Below are 23,025 nucleotides of genomic sequence, written 5' to 3'. Positions count from 1 at the left end.
AACTTTTGTTGCTGCATTTGTAATTGTTGTTGTTGGAATTGAAACTGGATTATATTTTGCAGATTCTAAATTATTTGAAGTTTGTTTCTTTGATGATTGTGATGAATTTCCTTTTTTATGAATTTTATTTCCGATTTTGGAAAAGAATCTTTTAATTTGAACCATTTTTAAAAATATTTAAATTGTAAAATGAAAAATAATGATTTAATGATAAATAGATAGATAGATAATAAATATAAAGATATTTTATTTAGTTTTAGTGTTTGTTTTAATTTATTTTTAGAATGAATATTTTGATGATCAAGATATGATATTTATAATATTTATTCAGGATCATTTCTTTTAAAAAATTCTTTTTTTCTGTTCCAAAAATAAACAATTAAATTCACTTCAAGAATCGAAAAAAAACACACAATTTCATTCCGGAATCAAATAAAAGAATAAAAAATAATGGGCTGTGTGCTTTCAAAATTTTGTGTGTTTTTACCAATGACCATTGTTTCACTCAATTACCTTCTGTTATTATGATATCTTATTTAATTATTTATTTTTATTTTTATTTTTAATTATTAATATGATATGAATTTTAATTACAAACCAGAATATCAACAGAACTTAAGTTGAAGACACCACCGAGTACGAGTAGGTTTGAGAATTGAGTAGAACTATCCGAGACGAATGTGTTGAAGGAAAATAATATATTGAATAAGTAAACCAGTAGAATTCATGTTAACAAAGTGCATTAGAGGATAAGAGATTATGACTTGTTAAGACTTTGAAGATGTAAGCGGGAGTGTATCGTTGCGGTTTGTACCCATGCTTGTTCATTCGATCAATCACAACAAAAACAACCAAAATAATATGTAAATTGAAATTTAACATCTTTTTTTTTGTTTGTCATTTTAATATCTTTTGAATCGATACCTCATCCAATAAAAAAAAGAAATAATTATAGATATCATTAAATATTTGTAATAACTAAAAAATGATCAAAATAATGTAAAGAAATTTATCAAAAATTAAAACTTCAGATAATTCAAATATTAAAGTATTATCAATTCTTGCAAATGTTTGGTTGGTGGATTGATTTAATATAAAAAATATAATTCTTGTGTTTTATTGGTTCAAATTATATATTTGGGTCAGACTCCTATATTTATGGATTATATCGTTAAAATAAATAATCAAATAATTTAAAAAAATAAGAAAAATAGAAGGTAAGATATAGGGGCGAAGATTAATATATAGATATTATTGTAAGATGACAAGAATATTTAGACTATTTGTTGAATTTGAGAGCCAATTTCGGATTGTTGTTGTTGTTTTTTTAGAGGTTGTATAAACAGGTTTTTGTTATGATCCTGGGGATAATAACGTAATGTTGATTTGTTTTAAGAAAGAAATAGATTGTATTAATTACGAGATATCTAAATATTGAATTTGATTAATTAAAGTAAGAAAAAAAAATAGATATAATAATTATTATTATTTTATGATATTGGTAGTTGTTTGTTGCTTTGGAGTGTGGTTGTTTTGATGAATTAAGGCAAAACAAAATTATATAAATGTATGTATGGTCATTTTGAAAATTCTTTAATTTAATTTATTTTGGAATCAGGAACCTTTAATGTTGTTGAAAGAAAAGAAAAGTTTGATGGTTATTATGTTTACATTTCATTAGTCAATATTATTATTTTTTTAATGATAATTTGTAATGTTGGGTTGTTGACAGACGAATGTTTTGATTTTGGAAAGAGAGAAAAAGAAGAGTTTCGATAGAGATAGGTCGGTAAGGAAGTAAGAAACAATATTATTGATAGATACCTTTTTATTTTCGTTGTTGTTTCTTCGTTTTTGAACAATGGTTCTATTATAGTTATTGGGTGGTTGCTGAAACACTTATATTGTTGATGAATGATAATGAGAAATGATAGTGGATTGTTGTAGGGGTTGATTGATTGATAGTTGTTGAGATGGTATCTGTGATGGATGGATGGGGTTGAATGAAGAAAGTATATGAAGGAACGAATCAAAAATAAAAGAATAATATATAAAACAATAATAGGAAATGTTATTATTATTATTTCGATTTAAAATCACATACCATCATCATCTATTTATAGTTGAAGTTTTGTTTTGTTTCAATTGGAGTGTTTGTTTTTGTATTGAATATTTTCATCAAAACCAAGGCAAGAGATGAAATCAATGATAATTATTTTTGTTATATTGTTTATAGAAAAGAAGAAAGGTATTTAGTAAATAATATATTTAATAAACTATGATAATATTCATTATAATTACCGTCAGAAATATATAAGAAAGTGCTTAATTTAAACTTGGCTAATGAAACTGTTTGTTTTAAACTAGATATATATAATTATTGTTGTAAAAGGTTAGTTTATTGAGATACTTGTAATTCGAGTGCTTTTTAGATGGTGAAACATTACCCATTTGGTATATTTGAAGAGAATTTCGATTGTGTTGATGGTGCAGATGACGAGCAGCTGGTAGATGGTAAAGAAGTTGAAAAAGATGATGATGGGGAAGCTGTAGATGTTGATACAAAAGATGAAATTTTACTATTATTATTCTTTAAAATGGTTGAAATGTTATTGCTAAAACTGCTGGTGTTGACGCTAGATGTATTGAGTTTGAACGATGAACAACTCTTACTCATAGAGTTTGCTCTAGAGGCAACTCTAACAAACGATGACATTCCTCGCTGCATCATCTCTATAGTCTATAAATTAATATAATAAATAATGATTATTCAACAAAGTAAACAAACACCTGAAAAACGAATGAAATTTTTTACAACAATCAGATGATCATTTTTTTTTGTGGAAAAAAAAAAAAAAAAAACAAAAAAAAATGATCAAAAAAAAAACACACATCGTGATCATTTTTGTGTGTCTATGAATTTCGAAAATCGAAGTTCTGAACTTAATTATCATAACAATATTGCTGATTTAAATAATACAATATGATTTTAAATTTATTTAATTACAAGGGTTTGCTGGTTGTTAGTGATGTTTAAACAGTTTGTGGCTCTGATGGTGGTGAGTTTTTGTTATTTTCATTGTCCCATTCGTCTTGGAACAATGATGACAATGATCTTGAAGATTCACTCCAACCTAGTGTTGAGTGGCCAAGTGATGCTCTTGACATTACAGGTGAATAAGACACTCTGGAAACTCTTGAGAATCGCTTGCCTCGCAGTGTTGACATTCCGTCTCCAATCTTTGGTGATGCCGGTGGTGTCGACACAGGCGAAGAGTCGTCACCAGTGTTATTGGCAGACACTCCGCTTCCAGTGGATTGTGTATCGGAGATCGATTCCTGGCTGGCTGCGGCAGAATCTGCTACTGGAACCGACGATTGCTTTGCTTTGACCGGTGCGTTCTCCGGGTCGAATATCTCAAAGTAGTGGACCATCAGGAATGCATTGATGGGGAGCAGCTCACTGGCGAACGATCTAAAGAGTGTTGGCGCCCAACAGATAGCGATATTCTCTGCGGACATCATATTCTCTGCCTTCTCGAGTGAGATCAGATAGAGTAGATTGAAGAGTTTCTTGACCATCTTGTTCTCGAGTGCCGGCAGCTGCTCTATGACATCGCGGTATGCGGCGATCTTTTCTTCGAGTGTTGACATACGCGATGCCTGGAAGAATCGATCGTGAAGATTATCTGGGAAGATCGGTACCGCCAGCTCACGGAAGTAGCTCTTTAGCACACCGGCAACAGTGTCAGGGTCGACACCCTCACCTGCCAGATCAATGTCTTCGCCGGCTTCGAATCTTGCTTTAACTTTCTTTAGGAGTGTTGCACTTGCACAAGTTCTAAAGATTCCAACTACTTTGGTGCCTTTTGCCACTAGATAGTCGATGGAACGCGCCACGATTGGCGGGATGTCTGGTGTGGCGGCAGACTTGTTGGCGGCGCCGCCACTCTCTGTCAGACTGGTTTGGCGACCTGGATAGAGCGGACCTCTCATCGCTGGACGCTTAGCAGACATGCTTTCAATCGATCCTGTCTTTGAGACTGGTGGTAGTTTGCTGAGAGATCCACCGCCTGGTTGCACTGGCGAAGTCATCTTTCTAACCGGCAGAGAAGAAGTGCTGATATTACCGTTGGAAGTGGTGAGAGATCCACCGATATTGACGCCGCGATTCGGTGATGTATTTGTTGCATTATTGCTTCCATACGATGAGGATGACGATGACAAACTATCACTGGATTTCTCGGCGATCGTTACTTGATGTACAATATTGGCGTGAATAATATTTTGTGTTTCCACCAGTTGTTTGTGAAGTTTGTCTTGACCGACTGTCGATTTGTCTTGTAGGAGCATGGCGTTGATATCTACAATTGGAAGCTGCAGCAAAGTGACAGACTTTGGATTTCGTTTCACCGATTGTTTGATCATCTTGACTGCATCCATGGTAAAGTCGTTGCCGTCCAACTTTAGCGATTTCAGTGTTTGGTTTTTCCAGAGAACCTTGGTGATTGCCATGGCACCGGCATCACCAATTCCATTGCCAGAGATATCGAGTTTAATCAACGATTGATTCTTTAGCAGTGCCATAATGAATGGGACCAGATCGGTCTTCAAACCTTTGCTGGCACTGGCGATGGACAACGACTCTATTCCAACGTTGTCTTCGATCAAATTGCATAGCGCTTCGATTGCACGTTGACGTAGTTTCGTTTTGGTCTTAAAGTTATTATCTATAGCCAGATGACGCAAGTTGGAATTCGGATACATAACTTCGCACAGCTTGAGGATACCGGCATCGCCAAGCTCGTTATCCGACAGGTCAACGCTCGGACACTTTAGAAGCGCGGTTGCCGGTGAGAACAGCACTTTGAGATCGTCGCCACTCAGTTGGACACGCGACAAATTGACACTTGTGAGTTGAGAGCACTGCTTAAAGAAACCAAGCAAATCGAGAGCACCCTCTTTGTTGGAAGTTGCACGATTGCCAGAGAAATCCAGCGTCTTTAGCGAAGCACAGCCATTTCGTAGTTGGTTGTAGACTGGCGATGTATTTGACATCAAAAGAGTTTGGAGTGAACTAGCTTTACTCAAGAGCTTACAAAGCGCCTGAGTTCCTACCAACTCTAACTTGTTATTATTAATCGATAAAAATTGTAGAGTACCAATCGAACTGCTCGCCAAAATAGAATTAAACAAAGATTCCAATGGTTTTCCACTGGTTTGACAACTCTCAACATTAATATGTGTGATTCCAGTTGCAAAAGATTGAATTGTACTTCCTAAAGCAACAATACCTTTACTCTAATAAATGTATATGAATTGATAGTTAGTAACTATTTTTACTTTTGAAGTAATAAAATGAATATAGTTATTTTTACCTCTAATATATTATTTCCAATGTTTATATGTTGTAATTTGATTGCTTTGTTATCTGTTAGTGCACCTAATACAGACATGATTGATTCTTTCGAAGATTGTATGTTGTTTAGCAATATTTTCTGGAGTGTTGTATTTACTTTGAGTGTTTCTGTGAGTTGGTTGGTTTCGTCGGTCGATAGTTTACAATTGCTGGCAACGAACGATGTAAAGTAGTTGTTGTATGCCATTGCCATGATCAATGCTTTCACATCGTTTGCATTGGACTGGTAGATCTCATTCAAATTGAACTCTCTAATCGAGTTGAAAGGATAGAGATTCTCAATGTCCCAAACGACACTGGACAGCGGTGAAATCCCGACATAATCACAAATCGATTTATATGTAATTGCAAATGATCCACATGGTCCAGATTCTTTTGTTAAATTTGCTAGATAGAAAAAATAAACAACAACAAATTAGTTTAAAAACTTATTAGTATAATAATTAGTTGTTATAACCCCTTTTGAAAAAGTTGAATTTGAAATTGTTCCAGTTTTCAACAACACTTTTTAAACTTGAAGAGGAGGTTGATGGGCGGGTGGATGGTAATGAACACCTATGTACTTACAAACAGATTGAAATATTGTAACTAATCTAGTTTCTGGTAGGACTGAGAATATCAATGCTTTACCGATGGTTATGGCTGGGAATGTTGTAACGAAGGAGGTGTACAGTGTTTTCAGTATCTTGTCGGTGTCGGTCGAGTTGAATTTGGCAGAGTTGTTATTTCTAAATTTAATAGTAATTTCATTGCTGTTTGGTGATTGAATCTCAACGATATCTAAAAAGTGGTGATCCTCCTCTAATTTTCCGTTGGCCTTGAATATAAACAATCGATTTATACCAAGAATCAATGTCATATCATCTACTTTTTTATCTTTTTTCTTCTCATTCACCGGTGTAATCTTTGATATCAACCTTCCTTCTTCTCTTCTCTGTGATAATACATTCTCTATTGATTCTATTTGATATTAAAATTAATAATCATAACAAAAAAAAAAAAAATAAAAAAAGATTTAGAGATATTTTAAAAATAAATTTACTTTTTTCGTTCGGAGTTAAACTAATAGCTGACATTTCCTAAACTATTTATATTAGTGATTATTATTACTATTACTATTACTATGTAGATATCTATCTATCTATTAATAATATGATTATGATTTATGATTTATGATTTAGAATAATGATTATACTGCTGGTGATTATGATTATGATGATGATCTTATCTTGCTAATAAAATACAAATGTGTCATTAAAATTGCTTAAATCTAATAATATTGATATATTGTAAATTAAAAAAATAGGAGATGAAATTTGATTAAAATTAAATTAAAAAAAAAACTTTAATATCTATTTTTAATTTAAAGAAGTGGTTGGGTGGTGGGATTGGTGATGGTTGTTGAGTTGGTTTTTTTTTTTATTTTAATTTTTATTTTTTTAATAAAATTTGGTTTTCATTCAATTAAAATGATTAATGATTTGTATGAAAAAAAATAAATAGTTTGTGATTGTATTTATACTATTATTAATCTTTATAATCTAAAATATATATATATATATTACTAGTAATTTATAACTTGTAAGTTGTATTTTAATTTAAAGATTTCTTCTTTGGTGTTGGAGTTCTTTTTTGCTTTTGTTGATGTTGCAAAGTTTATTAAAAATTGGTTAAGGGTGTGTGGGTTTTGATTTAATTATTTTTTTAATTTATTAATTTTAATTGTTTGTGTTTTGAGGTAGGTACTGCTATTTGAGGGAATTTGGATTGTTGTTGAACTGAAGAGCACCTCTTTGACTACTGATAAAGTTGATCATCAATCACAAACACATTGTTTTATTTTATAAAATATCAAAAAAATAAAATAAAATAAAAAAAACACTTTATATTGAAAAAATTATTTATCATAAAATGAATGAATTCAAATAATTTGGTTTGAGTTTGAAAAACAAAACTTTTTTTTTATAAGAATAAAAAAATCATATATCATTTTTTTATATTATATTAATATTTTTGCAATACAATAAAAACAAAGTTTCTTTTCATTACTTTAATTTTATTTTCTTTACTCTTGAAGAATTAATCGAATAATTAAATGGTTGGTTGAAAGTGAATTTTGTCATTGTTGTCTCAATATGGATTGCTTTAGTGATGACAGGAATAGTTTATTAATTCACGATCTTAAATTATCAATAAATAAATATTACACATTTTTTAAAGATCAATCACTGTAGATCTAGGAAACAAAGACATTATTACCAATAAATTTGTAATTTTTATTTTAAATTATAAAAATTATATATTTGATTTTATTTCGATAACTTTTTAAATCAAAATAAATTTTTTATATGTAAAGACGTCAATATTGGTCTTTTTTCTAATTAATAAAATTTAACACTAAATAAATCACATTAATAATTTAGATTGATATATATTGAATAAATAGTGACACTGATGTATGGGTTTTGATCTCTCATTAAATTCAAACTTATCTTTAAACTACTACTAATTATTTGACAGAAACAGTCACACACACCACTCACACACACAAATAAACGAATAGATTGTATTTATGAATCATTGTTTTAACCAATTGTGTGACAGAAAATCAAAAAATAATAGGTTAATCTGGCTAGTGTTGTGATTAATAATATTACTTTATGAAACTATTTCTTGTATATTTTAGCAGAGTGTATTAGTATAATTACATTGGTAAAAGTAATTCCAAAAGATTTTTTGTTTTTGATCCAAATATTAAAACTGGTGGTGTTGTGATTAATTCTCTCTTTAAAGATGCCGTTCAATTATTTTATAATCTTGTTGCTGCTGTATTCCAATTGGTGGTTATTTGAAATTTGATTATGATTATGATGATGTTGTTGTTGTTGATTGATATGTTTTGTTTTGATTTGTTTTTTTTGGTTTATTTGTTTCTGTCTAAAAACATATTGGTAAATTCTATTATTAACACTACCCTCTTGAGTTGGGTGGAGTAATATTGATACTATCTGCAGAATAAAAAAAAGAAATTAAAACAAAAAATAAATCGAAAGCAAAGATTTTATATCATAAACATAACACCAACGAATAAAATTCATTTTAATAGTATTGATATTGAGTATTAAACAACTAACCAATAGGACACATTGGCTTTGTTGGAAATAAAAGCCTTTCTCTCTGAACACTAGTATATATGTATCAATATTTTTATTAGATAAAGCCGATAAATTGCCAAACGACACAAAAGGTTATTCAAAATAAAACAAAAAAGAGTATAAATTAATTTTAAAATTCATTCTATCTATCAATTAATTAACTATCAAAACAAACTCTTTTTAAAAACAAATATTTCTTTCTAATAAAGCCAACCAAACTTTTATTTTAAAAAAAGAAATCAATATATATCTATCTACGATTATTACTCTTTTTATTATCATATCGTTTCATTATTTAATTATTCATCAATTCTTTATAAAACTATTTATTTATTAAAATATAAAAATGGGAATTCCAAATTCAAAAGTTGACTCTGCTTCATGTTCAAACATCAATTCGAAAAACACAGTCAATCTAAATACCATCAGAAATGAAACAATCGACTATCTCGAGAGAAGCAACAGTATCTGCACCTGGGATGACAACGATATTAACTCTCCATACCTTCCGGGTGTAATCCACACTCCATCCAAAGAATTAATATTTAGAAAGACCTCAATTCAATATATACAAGTTTAAAATATAAAATATTACTTATATAATATAATATTACGTTTTTTATTAATACACAATTATTACAATCATTTTTTTAAAACAAAAAACAAACAAACAAAAATATTTAAATAAAATATTATCACATTTTTAAGTTATAACTTGTTTTTAGAAAATAATTATTGCTATTATTATTATCAGTTATTTTATAGAAAATGAAAACTATCTATCATATTTATTTTATATGATTTTATATTTATTTGAAATTTTAGGGTTGTTTGGTTTGTATTGTTGAATAACTACAGTAATGATGATTGATATTAGAGGTGATTGTTTTGTTTGATTGATTGATTATATAATAATTGGGTAGGAGGTGTATATGAGTGTTTATCTATCTATCTTCAAAAATTTAAAATGATTATCTTCTAACGATTGAATAAATGAAACCACCAATACCAAGCAATACACAAATTAGAATGACATCAATAATGAATCTATCGGCTTTACGCACATCTTTGATCATCTTTGCAAGTCTGATGTTGATCGTCTCCAATTTCTCATCGAGATCCTCTGCTCTCTTGTTAAGTGCATCCAAGTGTTCACCCTGTGCCTTTGCAGTGGTACCCATCTTCTTTGCAATCTCTCCTGCCTCTGCAATATGTTGTCCGACAATATCCAATCCTCTATCCTATAATAATAATAATCAATAGCAACAACAAAGAGTTAGTTAGTAAACAAACCAAACCAACAACAAAATATTCAATCAAATCAATAATATTAAGATTGCAACTTACAATTTCAGCATCATTTCTTCTCAATTCTCTAAAGTCTTCGTTATCGATATCGGGCAACTCTTTGATACCTGACGATGTTGTTTCCATTGGGATGAACTTGTTGGAGTCACCTCCACGTTTCTTGTTGATAAGCTCCAATTGGTTGATATGTGACCACACCAGTTCGCAGTCTTCCTTCTCGAGTTCCAACTTTTTCAATTTCTCTGGGTTCTCTTTCTGCTTACGGTTGTATTTCTCTTGACCTCTGTCGTACATTCTCTGTAGTTTATTGGCATCGGACTTGATATCGATGATCGCTCTTCTGATTTGATGTGAAAGATCCACCGTTCTAACTGATCCTGGCATATTGATTTCCGCTTCATCTCTATCTGCAATCAACTGTTAAAACATATACAAATATAAACTGCGTTGTTAATATCTTGGTATTCTCATCTCTCTCTATTTTATCTTTATTATTATAAAGAACAGAACATACTTGTTTAATTCCTTTAATATCTAAACCAATCTTTCTTCTTAACAATGTAAAGGCATCTGCATCACCTTCGCTTAGCAATTGTTTATTCTTATCTTTAGCATCTACACATTCTTTTTGAATCTTTTCAACTCTTCTAATTAATGAATTCATTTTTCAATCTTATCTTATTTATTTTTTTCTAAAATACTACTATAGTTATTTAATATTACAAATAAAATAATAATTTTGTTTTTTTTTTGTGATTTGATTTGATTTGATTTGATTTGATTTGTTTGTGAAAAAGTAGTTTGTAATAATATAAATTGTGTGATACGATGCGTTGTTGTGTTTTGATTTAAATTATTATTATTTGATTTTTTAAATAGATAGGTATGTGGGGGTGATATGATAGATAATTAAATAAATAATGATACAATGATTTTATATAAAAGTAATATTAAAAAAATAAAATAAAAAATAACAAATAAATATGAATATATTAAAAACAAGTAGAAACAACAATAAATAAAGTCTTATAATCGTTGATAACTACCCAGGGGAACTGTCTTTCAAAAAAATTGTTTTTTTTTAATTTTTTTGAATTTTTTGAATTTTTTTTACCAAAATTTGATTAACCACATTGCAAAATTCCTCAACTTACGATCGTTTGGTATGAGTAAAATGAATTAATTCATTGAAATGTCGTTTGATCGCATTTAAAAGAAAAAATTTAAAAGAAAAAAGCTCTACTACTTTTTATTAGATATATATATATAAATATATATAACGCAAGAAACTATACTTAAATGAAGGACAAAACCAAATAGGCATCACATCATCCGATGTATTTTTAAATTGGTTCCACACAAAAAGAAATAAAGTAGATTCAAAATGATCAATAGTTTTAGACTTTTATACAACACTTCACCACAAACAAGTTACTTTGGTACTGCAAAAAGCATAGTTTCTTGCGAGATATTATATATTAAAAACTACAAAACAAAGGACTTCAATAAATAACATTTTATTGAAACTAACAAAATGTTTTTTTAACATATATGTTGTTTTATAATAAATCTTTATTTCATATCCATCTCTATATGTATATTGCAGGTAGACTGGTTATTCAAAATGGACCAAGTATCTTTTTTAAAAAATTGGTATAACCCCAATTTTTTCATTTTTAATAAATTTTATAGATGCTTGTTCCGGAATTGTTTGTGTGATTCTTGAACTGAACTTTTTAAAATCGATGATCGATCAAGAATTTTATCAAAAATTATAAATAGTATATCTTTCAATTTCAAATATTCATTCTAAAAACAATAATTAAACAAATACATAACTAAAAATCAAATATTTCATTTTAATATTTATATTATATATCCAATAAACAATCAATATTTTTAAAAATGGTTCAAATTAAAAGATTCTTTTCCAAAATCGGAAATAAAATTCATAAAAAAGGAAATTCATCAAAATCATCAAAGAAACAAACTTCAAATAATTTAGAATCTGCAAAATATGATAATTTCCAAACCTCTAAATATCCAGTTTCAATCCCATCAACAACAATTACAAATTCAGCAACAAAAGTTTCAACACAATATCAGTCACAAGTTCAACAAAATTCCAATCTCAGATTAAATTTAGAATCAATAATCAAAGGTATCCAAGAGAATAGAATATTAGAAGTGTTTGATAAGTTCTATCATCAAGATATCGTGATGTATGAGAAAGGTGATTCAACAAATAGAGTTGGTTTTGCAGAGAATAGAAAGGTTGAAGAAGGTTTCTCAAGTAATGCAACCGTACACGAAGCAAAAGTTTTGAAGATCATTGTTGATGCTGATAACACTGCATATGAAATGTTTATGGATTTCACATATGGTGGAAATAGAATTCAAAAGACTCAATGGGCTTTCCAACAATGGAAAGATAATAAAGTTATCAAAGAAGAATTCTTTTAAAATAATTTGTAAATAAATATATAGAAATAAAATTCAATTGTAAATAAAACATTTTCAAAATACAATCTATTAATAATCTTAAGGATAAATTTTATTTGAAGTTGTTTCTTTCATGAGTGTTAGATATTAAATATCGATATGAATTAAAAGTGATTCTTGAACTTTCTTTATTGATACTATATACTTTTGGTTTCAAACTATATATATCTATTTTCTATTATCGACGATCTCTTAATAACGATTTTTACAAAATCTTTTAACACCCAAAAAAAAGTTCTTGATAAGACTTTATTGATTATTATAAAATAATGTTGGTTTATTTCTATATATATATAAACTAGTAAGAATCTAATTGAATTGGTTAATCTGAATAATATAATAATGATTTATTTTTAAAGTTTTTCGTGTTTTTATAATTTCTAAAAAATGAGTTTTTATGAATTGTAACGATTATGTTACATTATTATTTAATCTGTGGTTATAATTAGATTTAACCACAGATTAAAACGTTGGATGTCGAGTGAACTTGTCTAACAAAGTACTTTGATAGAAGTTTGATGTAGTAATCCAACCACACAGCATCTGTTAGAAACACCGTTAAATTGTGGTAGTAACGACATATTATAGTAGTATAGAAATGATGTTATAATAAATAAATAGTTTATGTGTTTAAAGGTGTTCGTAAAATAATATATGAATAATAATGAATTGTTTATTGATTTTGTTTGCGCTTAAATACATTGTGTTCATTGATCGGTTAGCAGTAGTCGGTTGACTGATATCTTGGAACTACGATTCCAACAGCATCACACATAAATAGTGATAGTGACTAATCCCAGGAATAAGGAAATATAATAACCACAACAACAACCACTCCAGTACCAGTACCTCTCACACCCACAAAGACAAAGAGCACAATAATTCAACAAACCAAGTCATTCATTGAAATCGGTAACATCATGTTTACTAAAAGAAACTTCGATCTTGCGAATATTAGATATGATGATTTTAGTTATAGTGTAACTTACATTTAACAATGTCTATTTGGAATAATTGAGTAACTAATTAATACTAACATGTATTGTATAAAAGATATTAACCAACATCTCCTTTCTCTCTGCAATAGGATCAATATTGAACAGAGCATATCTTTGGATTATAGGTGACTTTCATCGTGATGATCGACATTAGCTTAGTGGTACTCTTTCGTTCCAAAAAGTTACATAACCTTTTAAGTGCTTTCTTTGGCTATATATCTAACATCTTGGTATCCTTCAGTACATCGACTTGGACAGGTTCTACTCAGTTCTCAAACCTACACATACTCAGTCTCTTCAAATTGCGTTCTGTTGATTTTCTGGTTTTAATTAAATTTCATATCATATTAATAATTAAATAATAAATAATTAATTAAATAAGATATCATAATAACAGAAGGTTATTGAGTGATTATCATTGGTAACAACACAAATTTTTTTAAAAGCACACAGCCCATTTGACATGAGTAAATATTGGTTTATTTATTGAAATAGAGAAAATCAAAAAAAAAAAAAAAAAAAAGATTTATTTTTAAAAAATGAAATGAATTAAAAAACAATATTTTTATTTTTAGTTATCCCTATTAATATGTTAAATAAATAACATAACAACATCAGATCGAAATGGTCTATCCAATATTGAAAAATTTCTTACTCTTGGGAACAGGTTTTCAAAGTCCAAGCGAATAGTGACTATCTACTTTTAAATAGTTTCTCTTCTTCTGTATTGACTCCTCAAAGTTTTTTTAATAGGAATTAAAACTTACCATCACCTATATAGGCTTTATCACCTATTATCTGTTCTACACCTAATAAATTGGGCAAGTTGGTTTGTCTTGCTATAGTTAGGTCGTGGACCGTAGTAAGGACCATCGAGTTTTACCAAACTTCCATTTAGATTGACTATAACTTGATATTTAAAACCATTAGCCTTATATTTACCTTTATTGGTAGTTATAAAAATTTGATTCTTGAGGTTAAATATTAGTTAATAAATTAAAATAAATTTAATCTACAGAGTATTATACCTGAATAAGTAAATTTTTGTGTTTCTCGATCTATTGGTTTTTAATTTCTAGGAATATAGTATCAACTACTAAAAATGATGGTCTGTTTTAGTGAACAACAGGAGGTGTTTTCAATCTCTTTGAAAGATCAAAAAATCACCCATTTTTAAAAAATATTTAAAATACAACTATTAATATATAATATATTTAAATATCACTAAAGTGATATTAATGTAATTATTAATTTACATGTTGAAAGATGATTTACTGAAATAATCACAAAAGACAATATAAATAAGTTTTGTTTAAGGAAGTCGGTAAAATGAATATAAATAAAAATTAACTTAATTCTTTATAAATTTACACAGAGAAACCCGAAAGTTAAGTTAATATCAATTTTTAATATAAATAATTATTTACATGAATTTTTAATCGCTTTACCAAATACCGATATCTACTATGACCAATGAATCAAATGATATATAATAATAATTTTGAAAATTGAGATTTAAAAAATAACATAGTTGGTCCACAGTTTTGATACACTTTGAAAATATGAAGACAATTTATTTTTAGTTTCTTTTATATTATTAAAGATCGAATTTTTGTTTTTTCACGGTGTTATTTTTGATAAAGTCAATTCATATCAACAATTTCCTTTTATAATTGAATATTAAAAGTAAATTCAAAGGTTTTAATCTAAATAAAGTATGTAAACTACACAGTCAATCCCAAATCCCACCCAATATTTCTCTTCAGGTAACTTTGATTTTGAAATCCAGAGTGTTGAACTTTAAAAATAATGGGTGGGATTTTTAAATTGAAAAATTTTTTTATAAAATAAAAATAAGTTTTTATTAATTTTCAAAAATAATATAAAATGTTTCACAAATGTTAACATTTTTATTAATTTTTTTATTCTTAAAAACAAAGTTAAATATTTAATATAAATAAATTCTCATTGTCTCAAATGGATATTTAAATACCATTAAAATCGTATGGTTTAATTTTATCAACATTTTTTTAAAATTTTATCACCAAAAAAAAAAAAAAAAAAATCTAGAGTATTAAACAACAAAATTAATTTAATTTTTTTTATATCTTTTTATTTCTTGCACTTGAAGTATATATTTAATAACAAATATTAACATAAATAATCTAATATTTACTCAAGTCAATTATTTTTTATTCTTTTATTTGATTCCGGAATGAAATTGTGTGTTTTTTTTTTCGATTCTTGAAGTGAATTTCATTGTTTATTTTTGGAACAGAAAAAAAGAATTTTTTAAAAGAAATGGTCCTGAATAAAAATAAATATTATAAATATCATATCTTGATCATCAAAATATTCATTCTAAAAATAAATTAAAACAAACACTAAAACTAAATAAAATATCTTTATATTTATTATCTATCTATCTATATTCTATATTTATCATTAAATCATTATTTTTCATTTTACAATTTAAATATTTTTAAAAATGGTTCAAATTAAAAGATTCTTTTCCAAAATCGGAAATAAAATTCATAAAAAAGGAAATTCATCACAATCATCAAAGAAACAAACTTCAAATAATTTAGAATCTCCAAAATATAATCCAGTTTCAATTCCAACAACAACAATTACAAATTCAGCAACAAAAGTTTCAACACAATATCAATCACAAGTTCAATCAAATTCCAATCTAAGATTAAATTTGGAATCAATAATCAAAGGTATCCAAGAGAATAGAATATTAGAAGTGTTTGATAAGTTCTATCATCAAGATATCGTGATGTATGAGAAAGGTGATTCAACAAATAGAGTTGGTTTTGCAGAGAATAGAAAGGTTGAAGAAGGTTTCTCAAGTAATGCAACCGTACACGAAGCAAAAGTTTTGAAGATCATTGTTGATGCTGATAACACTGCATATGAAATGTATATGGATTTCACATATGGTGGAAATAGAATTCAAAAGACTCAATGGGCTTTCCAACAATGGAAAGATAATAAAGTTATCATTATATTCAAAAAGTAAAAGTTAAACACCAGTAATAATGAATAATAAATGTTTAAATCACCAAAAATCAAACAAATTCATTTGTTATCAATGTAATAGTTTGATGTGTTCAAAATGTATTACTAGTCATATCAATGATCACCCTGATCATTTCGATAAATTTGAACATATTGACGACATTAAAAATTCATTGAGTTCATTGAAATTAGATGATATTATTGACACCACCACCACCACCACCACCACCACAACAACAGCAACTAATAATAATATTAGTAATGACACTGCTAGTAATAATACAAATAATTGTAATAATAGTAATAAATTCATTTCACAAATCAATATTAAACTTAAGTCGATTTGGGAATCGTTAAGATTATCGACTTCTCTCTATCAATCATTAACAACAACAGAGAATGATATCAAACAACACTTTGAACAATTACATCAATATCTAATCATTGAAGAACACAAACTACAGAAACCTATCAGTGATGACAAACATAAAATCACTAATAAAATCGAAAATTATATTACGAATTTGAAATATTTAATAAATGTTATAAATATATTTAATAAAGTAAATAATAATAATAATGGTATTAATCATGATAAGAGTAATAGTAGCAAGGATAATGATCAATCAGTTATTGAAGATACAACATCATTATTTTCAACAAAAACAATAATGGAATCAATAACAACAAATTCATCTCTACAATCATTCATCAATGATAATAACCAAACATTATTCAATGAATATAATAATAATAATTTCAATATTCTCAAAGAGCATTCCTCTGATTCGACATCTTTATTATTAGATATCATTTATAAATACAACAATCAATTTAAATCAACAACAATCACTGACAATAATGACAATTCATCATTATCATCATATAAAATTTCAATCAAACAACTTGATTTCAATCAATTGAATTCAATCATTGAACAATCAATCAAGGTTGATAAGATTGAATCAACATTAAAGCCAACATCAACAACAAAAACAACAACAACAAACAACAATGATAATAAACAAACATATATTTTCGTAACACATCAAAAAAGAGGAGCAACACTGATCAACACATCAAACAACTATTCAATTGAAGAATTACAGTTTGATTATTATTTTAATTATACTGACTCTGCTATTGTTTCAATTGGTGAATATATCTATATATTCGGTGGATATCCAAACACAAATCAAAAAAAATGGCTTAAAATATCAATTAAATCGAAATCAATTGAACATATTGGCGATTATGAAGGAATTAGAATTGATTCATGTATATCAGTTTGTTATGATGGTCAAGATTATATCTATTTAGTGAATGGTAGTGTACAAAATAGAATTGACCGATTCAACATCTTGACAATGAAATTTGAATCATATCATCAATTACCCGGTCAATATGGTCAGCAAGCATCATCAATGATCTTCAAAGGTTCATTATATTCAATATCATACCAACAAAATAAGTTATTTCAATTCGATTTGACAAATAGAATGATAAAAGATCATCAAATTGATATAATACCATACTCGGCATGTAATGATAAAAATGGAAATTTCTTTATTTTGGATACAACAAAAAAACTATTCCTCAAATACAATGTTGAAACAAAACAAACGATAAATCTCAATGATATTCCTCTCATATATGAAACTTATAGATATGTGAAGTATCACCGAGAATCACCAACATCGAGTTTTATTTATTCATTTGCTAATTCTAATGATTATAATTTCAAATATTCAATTGAATCCAATCAATGGGAACCATTCTTTCGAAATATTTCTCCTAATGCCAGATGGATGTGTGGATCTACATCAATAACATTATAATATAATTATTTAAATAAACATGAACCAATAAATAAATAATATATCAATTTCTATTTCTATAAAATATAAAATAATAGAAGTACTCTACTTGGTTTATAATTCACTAATGAAGGTCGTTCTATATGAATAAAACTTTATTTATTAAATTCGTTTTAATATGATTAAATCTTTGTTTGCCTAACTATTAGTTAATCATTTTTAACATCAAACTTGAGGTTATAGTTATCTTTTTGGGTAACTTCTATTTTTATATAAATTAAAAAGATAAAAATAAAATGTTCTATAAATAATAATATTTATCCATACAAAACAAAACTGGCTCCCAACCACTTTCGCCTGCGGGGGTTAATGTGATCTGAGTGGTTTTTTTTATTTTATTTGACTTATGGTTACAAGCAAGAGCCAGTTTAGTTTTGAATAATACAAAAGACTTTAAAGAATTAATTATTTGAATTAAACAAAATATCTTTTTTTGTTTTTTGGGTTATTTTTTTAACTTCTGTTTGTGATCAGTAAGTTTGATTATTTTACCTTATTGGAATAGTTTATTTGTTATCTTTAGTTATGAATAAGTCATTATTTTCAATAATATTTAATAATAAAGTAATAGTCAATTTGATATTTAATCATATCAGTGAAATCACTTTGAAATTTAGTGGTTAAAAAACCTTGTTTGTTGGCTGCTTACAATTATTTAGATTTGTTAAAACAATGTATGGCTGAAAAGACCATCTTTAAAGATTTGTCGGTGTTTGAATGTGCAATCAGAGGTGGTCGATTAGAGATATTCGAGTTTCTGCTCGAGCGCTACAAAATAGATGAAAAGAGTGTAATGGATCTTTATCTTCTACTCAACGATTTCCTTTCGTTGGCATCGAGATACGGTAGAATGGAATTGATTGAATACCTATTGGGTCGATTCACCACGGTGCAATGGGATTTCTACTTGCCTCTAGAGAGATCACCGCATTCCGGTAATTTGGAGATTATGAAACTGTTTATCGACAAACTAGGAGAGAATATTCAAGGACAATGTGGAAATACCTATAACGAAGCAGTGTATTTCGGTCGGATCGAGATGATCAAATGGTTAGAAGATAGTAGACCGGAAGTTATACCAGAGAAGGATACTTTTTTACTTGCGATAATGGTAACCAGATGCCGACCTTTGAATACCTGCTGGAGAAACATGGAGATCTTTTTGATAGTGCCGATGAAGAATACTTGCTGAATGCCTCAGAAACAAGGAATATAGATGCGCTCTTCAAATTGTTAGTCAAACTTGAATGTAAATGCGACTCGTTTGATTTGATTGAAAGAGCTGCAAGTGTTGGTAGTTTCGAACTTATTAAATGGATCCATTCAAATACTACATTTACAAATAACTTGACATATCAAGCTATGGATATTGCCGCGACATATGGGCACCGAGAAATTTTATTGTGGCTTCATACAAACACTACTGTAGGATGCAGTAAAGCTGCATTAGACAAAGCATCGATAAAAGGTCGGCTAGATATTGTTAAATGGTTGAAAGAGAACCGTACTGAAGGCTATACACCTGGAGTCATCAATCTAGTTGCAGCCAACGGGAAATTGGAAGTGGTCGAATGGTATCTAAGTAATACCAATGAGAGATTCAGTGTGGATATCCTCGAAAAAGTTATTCCAGGTGGACATCTCAACATGGTTAAATATCTGCATGAGAGGAATGGTGATGACAATCTCTACCGATTCAGTAGCAATTCCATGGATTTAGCAGCTAAATACGATCAACTCGATATAATAAAGTGGCTGAGTGAGAACCGTACTGAAGGTTGCACAATCAACGCACTCTTATTTACAATTTGCGGTTCTGATAGAGTGGACATCCTCCAATGGTTGACTGAGAATCGTAGTGAGTGCACCCTTGAAACGATAGCAATCAATCATGATTTTATCAAAAAAATCTTCATTCATAATTGTAATAATATTTTAGAGTTTATTCTCAACAAAACATCACTCAACAAGACAGCTATGTCATTAGAGGAACTTCTGTACATTAAAGATGATATGACTCGTCAATGTCCATCATCTTTTGAATCATTATCAGTGTTGGTTGAGTTCATATCAAAACTAGAGATTAAGGAATTAAACGACAAATCTCAGATTTTAAAGAATTCCCCAAAATGAGGGAATAAATCAATTTTTGTGAAAAAATAATAATAATAAATTGATCAAAATTTTAACATTTAATTAAAGGATGAAGTATAAAATATTATCTTTATGGATATGTAAACAGATCTGATGGATACATCGATTAGGGGAATTAACTTATTATTTGGCTCAATTGGAATTTTTTAAAATCAGTTTAACCACTTCTGATAAATACAATAAATATTAATTTTAAAACTCTTAAAGTAACATCTTTAATAATTTTGTTTAAAGCAAATACAATATTTTTAAAAAAAAAAGATGTATTTTCCTTTTGCTGACTTTGAAGAGTAAATATTATATATAACAACAACAACAATTGAAATGATTGTTACCTATGAGTTTATAATAGTTAGTGTCATTGACGTTGGCCATTAATCAGGCTAGTTGGATGATCACCAACCCAAAGTCATGATATATAAACAATATCATTTGGTAAATAGATTGTTTTCAAAGATAGCAATATTATTATATTTCACATGATATGAAAATCTTGTATTCTGATCTGCTCTATCTATATTGTTGTCGAAGCTTAGTATTAGTAATATTATCAACAACCAACCAAATTATTGAAAACTATTTCGATGACCGATTCCACTTCGTTTTCAATACGATAACAATAGTGGCAGTGGCAACAATAACAATAACAATAACTATCTTGTAAACAAAAACTATCTTTGCAGCATAATTAGAAACAATTTCTTTTACAAAAAGATGAGTTGAAATGTTTAACATTTAATTAAAAAAAAAAATAAAAAAAATCCTAAATTACTGGGGAAAAAAATAAAATAAAAGTTTGGATTGTCTTTCGGACAACCCTTTCATTCACTACTTCTTTCCAATTAATTGTTTTTATACACCATTTTCACATCAAATGCAATTACACCAACTATCATACATTTTACTTAAGAACATATTGAAATACTTGGATAAAAATATAGATAGAATCTGTTTAGTATTGATATGCAAACGTTTGTTTGACAATAGAGATCAATTCTTGTATTTCGATCAGCCATTGCCAACACTCTATAGATTCGATCAGAAATGCTGTTTACAGTCGTTCAAGCAACAAATACGTAGATCAATAGAGAATAAATCATATACAACTGCATATTACTTAAATACAACTAAAGAATCATTTTTATCTACTAATACAAAGAATGACGATAACAACAACGAAAACATCGAAAACGACAAAGACAATTCATCTGAATTGAATAATCTAATGCTGAAATATGACTTTGTAATGTTTGGCAGTATGTTTTAAAAAACAGTTTTATTTTAACAATCAATAACAAACAAACTTAACAATCAACAACTATTTAGAGGAAAAAGATTATCTAGATAAAATCGATAGTTATCCTTTTAGTTTACAAGAATTGACTTTGAATGTTAGTGATTTGAATGAACCTGGTGGTTTGTTGTTGCCCAGAAGCGTTAGGGAGTTGATATGCTTCGGTGATTGTAATTCACTGGTGGCAGGCGCGATACCTAATCATATTGAACGTTTGACACTGACCGATTTCACCGGTGTCTTTGAAGAGAATTCACTGCCTTCGTCACTGACACACCTGAAGATGTCGCAGTTCTACAACCGTGTGGTTAAGAGCAATATGCTGCCGGCCAACCTAGAGTACTTGTCATTCCCTAATCTATCGTCGGCGCTAGAGCTTGGCGTGCTGCCGTCGAAACTCCGGTACTTGTCGATCGGTAACAAGTTTCAAGAGAGATTGCAACCGGGATGTCTACCGGATACTCTCGAGGAGCTGCATCTCGGTCAACGCTATAACATTGTTTTCAAGACGTTGCCCAGTTCACTGACGCGTCTCTCAATCAAACACATTGCGATGCTACCGCAAGCCATCGAAGATATACCGCCCGGACTCAAACACCTAAAGATTAGCAGATTCACTGCGGATTTCAATCAATTCGTTATTCCACCCGGGCTGGAGTCACTGGAGATTGAAACGGGTCTGCCCTTTCACTATCAGGAAACCGTGAAGAAACAGGGATTCCTAAAGTTCAACTACCGGAAGAAGGAAACGAAATCACGTTTACCTCAGACCATTAGATCGCTGCGGTTGGGCAATTACTATAATCAATCAACTCCACCCGGTGCAATTCCGTTCGGTGTCAAGGAGTTGGCGCTGGGCGAGACATTCTATCAGCACTTGACGGCAGGTTCCATTCCAGAGTCCGTTGAGAAACTAGAGCATGGTCGATATCTCTTTTCGATAACGGTACCGCCGTCGGTCAAAGAGATACACTATCCCTGTGGTTTGGCATCGTCCGATTTCTTTTTGAATCTAATGAGTGTCCAGAAATATCAAGTGCAACTCAGTACGGATTGCAATTTAACACTCTACAGAGAAAGACAAAACCCAACCGTATTCATAACATTGGATGATCATCTAACCAAAGGATTATTTCTTACACTCAAACAACTTAAAAAACTTATAGACAAACATAGATCACCTATTATTACGTCGCCATGACGATGATTATGATGAAACTAAATATGTAGATATTGAACCTCTTTGATTTGATATTATTTAAGATTATCAAATTAGATAATTTCTGTACCTTTA

General features: G+C 29.0%; 9 protein-coding genes across 9 annotated transcripts; 5 read left to right on the top strand and 4 right to left on the bottom strand.

The window, feature by feature from the left end:
- Positions 1–12: 12 nt before the first annotated feature.
- Positions 13–2,716, bottom strand: PPL_11738 (uncharacterized protein; the record flags this gene model as incomplete). The annotated part of the gene is made up of 3 exons (XM_020582487.1): positions 13–110; positions 2,278–2,363; positions 2,448–2,716. Coding segments are annotated over 3 exons (453 nt in total), but the record flags the coding sequence as incomplete, so codon positions are not given.
- A 317-nt stretch (positions 2,717–3,033) lies between these two features.
- gacW (Rho GTPase-activating protein) lies at positions 3,034–4,443 on the bottom strand (the record flags this gene model as incomplete). The annotated part of the gene is made up of 1 exon (XM_020582486.1): positions 3,034–4,443. One exon carries the CDS (start codon positions 4,441–4,443, stop codon positions 3,034–3,036), a length of 1,410 nt encoding a protein of 469 aa, XP_020427186.1.
- Positions 4,444–4,819: 376 nt separating this feature from the next.
- Positions 4,820–7,542, bottom strand: PPL_11736 (uncharacterized protein; the record flags this gene model as incomplete). The annotated part of the gene is made up of 6 exons (XM_020582485.1): positions 4,820–4,909; positions 5,119–5,301; positions 5,379–5,806; positions 5,987–6,379; positions 6,942–6,960; positions 7,489–7,542. The coding sequence occupies 6 exons, from the start codon at positions 7,540–7,542 to the stop codon at positions 4,820–4,822; spliced, it is 1,167 nt and encodes a 388-aa protein (XP_020427185.1).
- A 1,378-nt stretch (positions 7,543–8,920) lies between these two features.
- PPL_11735 (uncharacterized protein) lies at positions 8,921–9,154 on the top strand (the record flags this gene model as incomplete). Its single annotated transcript, XM_020582484.1, has 1 exon — positions 8,921–9,154. The coding sequence occupies one exon, from the start codon at positions 8,921–8,923 to the stop codon at positions 9,152–9,154; it is 234 nt and encodes a 77-aa protein (XP_020427184.1).
- A 391-nt stretch (positions 9,155–9,545) lies between these two features.
- Positions 9,546–10,546, bottom strand: PPL_11734 (uncharacterized protein; the record flags this gene model as incomplete). The annotated part of the gene is made up of 3 exons (XM_020582483.1): positions 9,546–9,815; positions 9,922–10,299; positions 10,397–10,546. 3 exons carry the CDS (start codon positions 10,544–10,546, stop codon positions 9,546–9,548), a joined length of 798 nt encoding a protein of 265 aa, XP_020427183.1.
- Positions 10,547–11,787: 1,241 nt separating this feature from the next.
- PPL_11733 (uncharacterized protein) lies at positions 11,788–12,345 on the top strand (the record flags this gene model as incomplete). The annotated part of the gene is made up of 1 exon (XM_020582482.1): positions 11,788–12,345. One exon carries the CDS (start codon positions 11,788–11,790, stop codon positions 12,343–12,345), a length of 558 nt encoding a protein of 185 aa, XP_020427182.1.
- A 3,525-nt stretch (positions 12,346–15,870) lies between these two features.
- On the top strand, positions 15,871–18,244 carry PPL_11732 (kelch repeat-containing protein; the record flags this gene model as incomplete). The annotated part of the gene is made up of 2 exons (XM_020582481.1): positions 15,871–16,403; positions 16,489–18,244. The coding sequence occupies 2 exons, from the start codon at positions 15,871–15,873 to the stop codon at positions 18,242–18,244; spliced, it is 2,289 nt and encodes a 762-aa protein (XP_020427181.1).
- A 715-nt stretch (positions 18,245–18,959) lies between these two features.
- On the top strand, positions 18,960–20,627 carry PPL_11731 (uncharacterized protein; the record flags this gene model as incomplete). The annotated part of the gene is made up of 4 exons (XM_020582480.1): positions 18,960–19,303; positions 19,453–20,141; positions 20,223–20,337; positions 20,594–20,627. The coding sequence occupies 4 exons, from the start codon at positions 18,960–18,962 to the stop codon at positions 20,625–20,627; spliced, it is 1,182 nt and encodes a 393-aa protein (XP_020427180.1).
- Positions 20,628–21,311: 684 nt separating this feature from the next.
- On the top strand, positions 21,312–22,932 carry PPL_11730 (FNIP repeat-containing protein; the record flags this gene model as incomplete). The annotated part of the gene is made up of 3 exons (XM_020582479.1): positions 21,312–21,693; positions 21,764–21,828; positions 22,429–22,932. The coding sequence occupies 3 exons, from the start codon at positions 21,312–21,314 to the stop codon at positions 22,930–22,932; spliced, it is 951 nt and encodes a 316-aa protein (XP_020427179.1).
- Between the last annotated feature and the right edge of the window lie 93 nt (positions 22,933–23,025).

This window comes from Heterostelium album, assembly GCF_000004825.1.
Source record: "Heterostelium album PN500 unplaced genomic scaffold PPL_contig25, whole genome shotgun sequence".
Classification (NCBI taxonomy): domain Eukaryota; phylum Evosea; class Eumycetozoa; order Acytosteliales; family Acytosteliaceae; genus Heterostelium; species Heterostelium album.
This window is presented reverse-complemented; position numbering and strand designations above follow the sequence as displayed.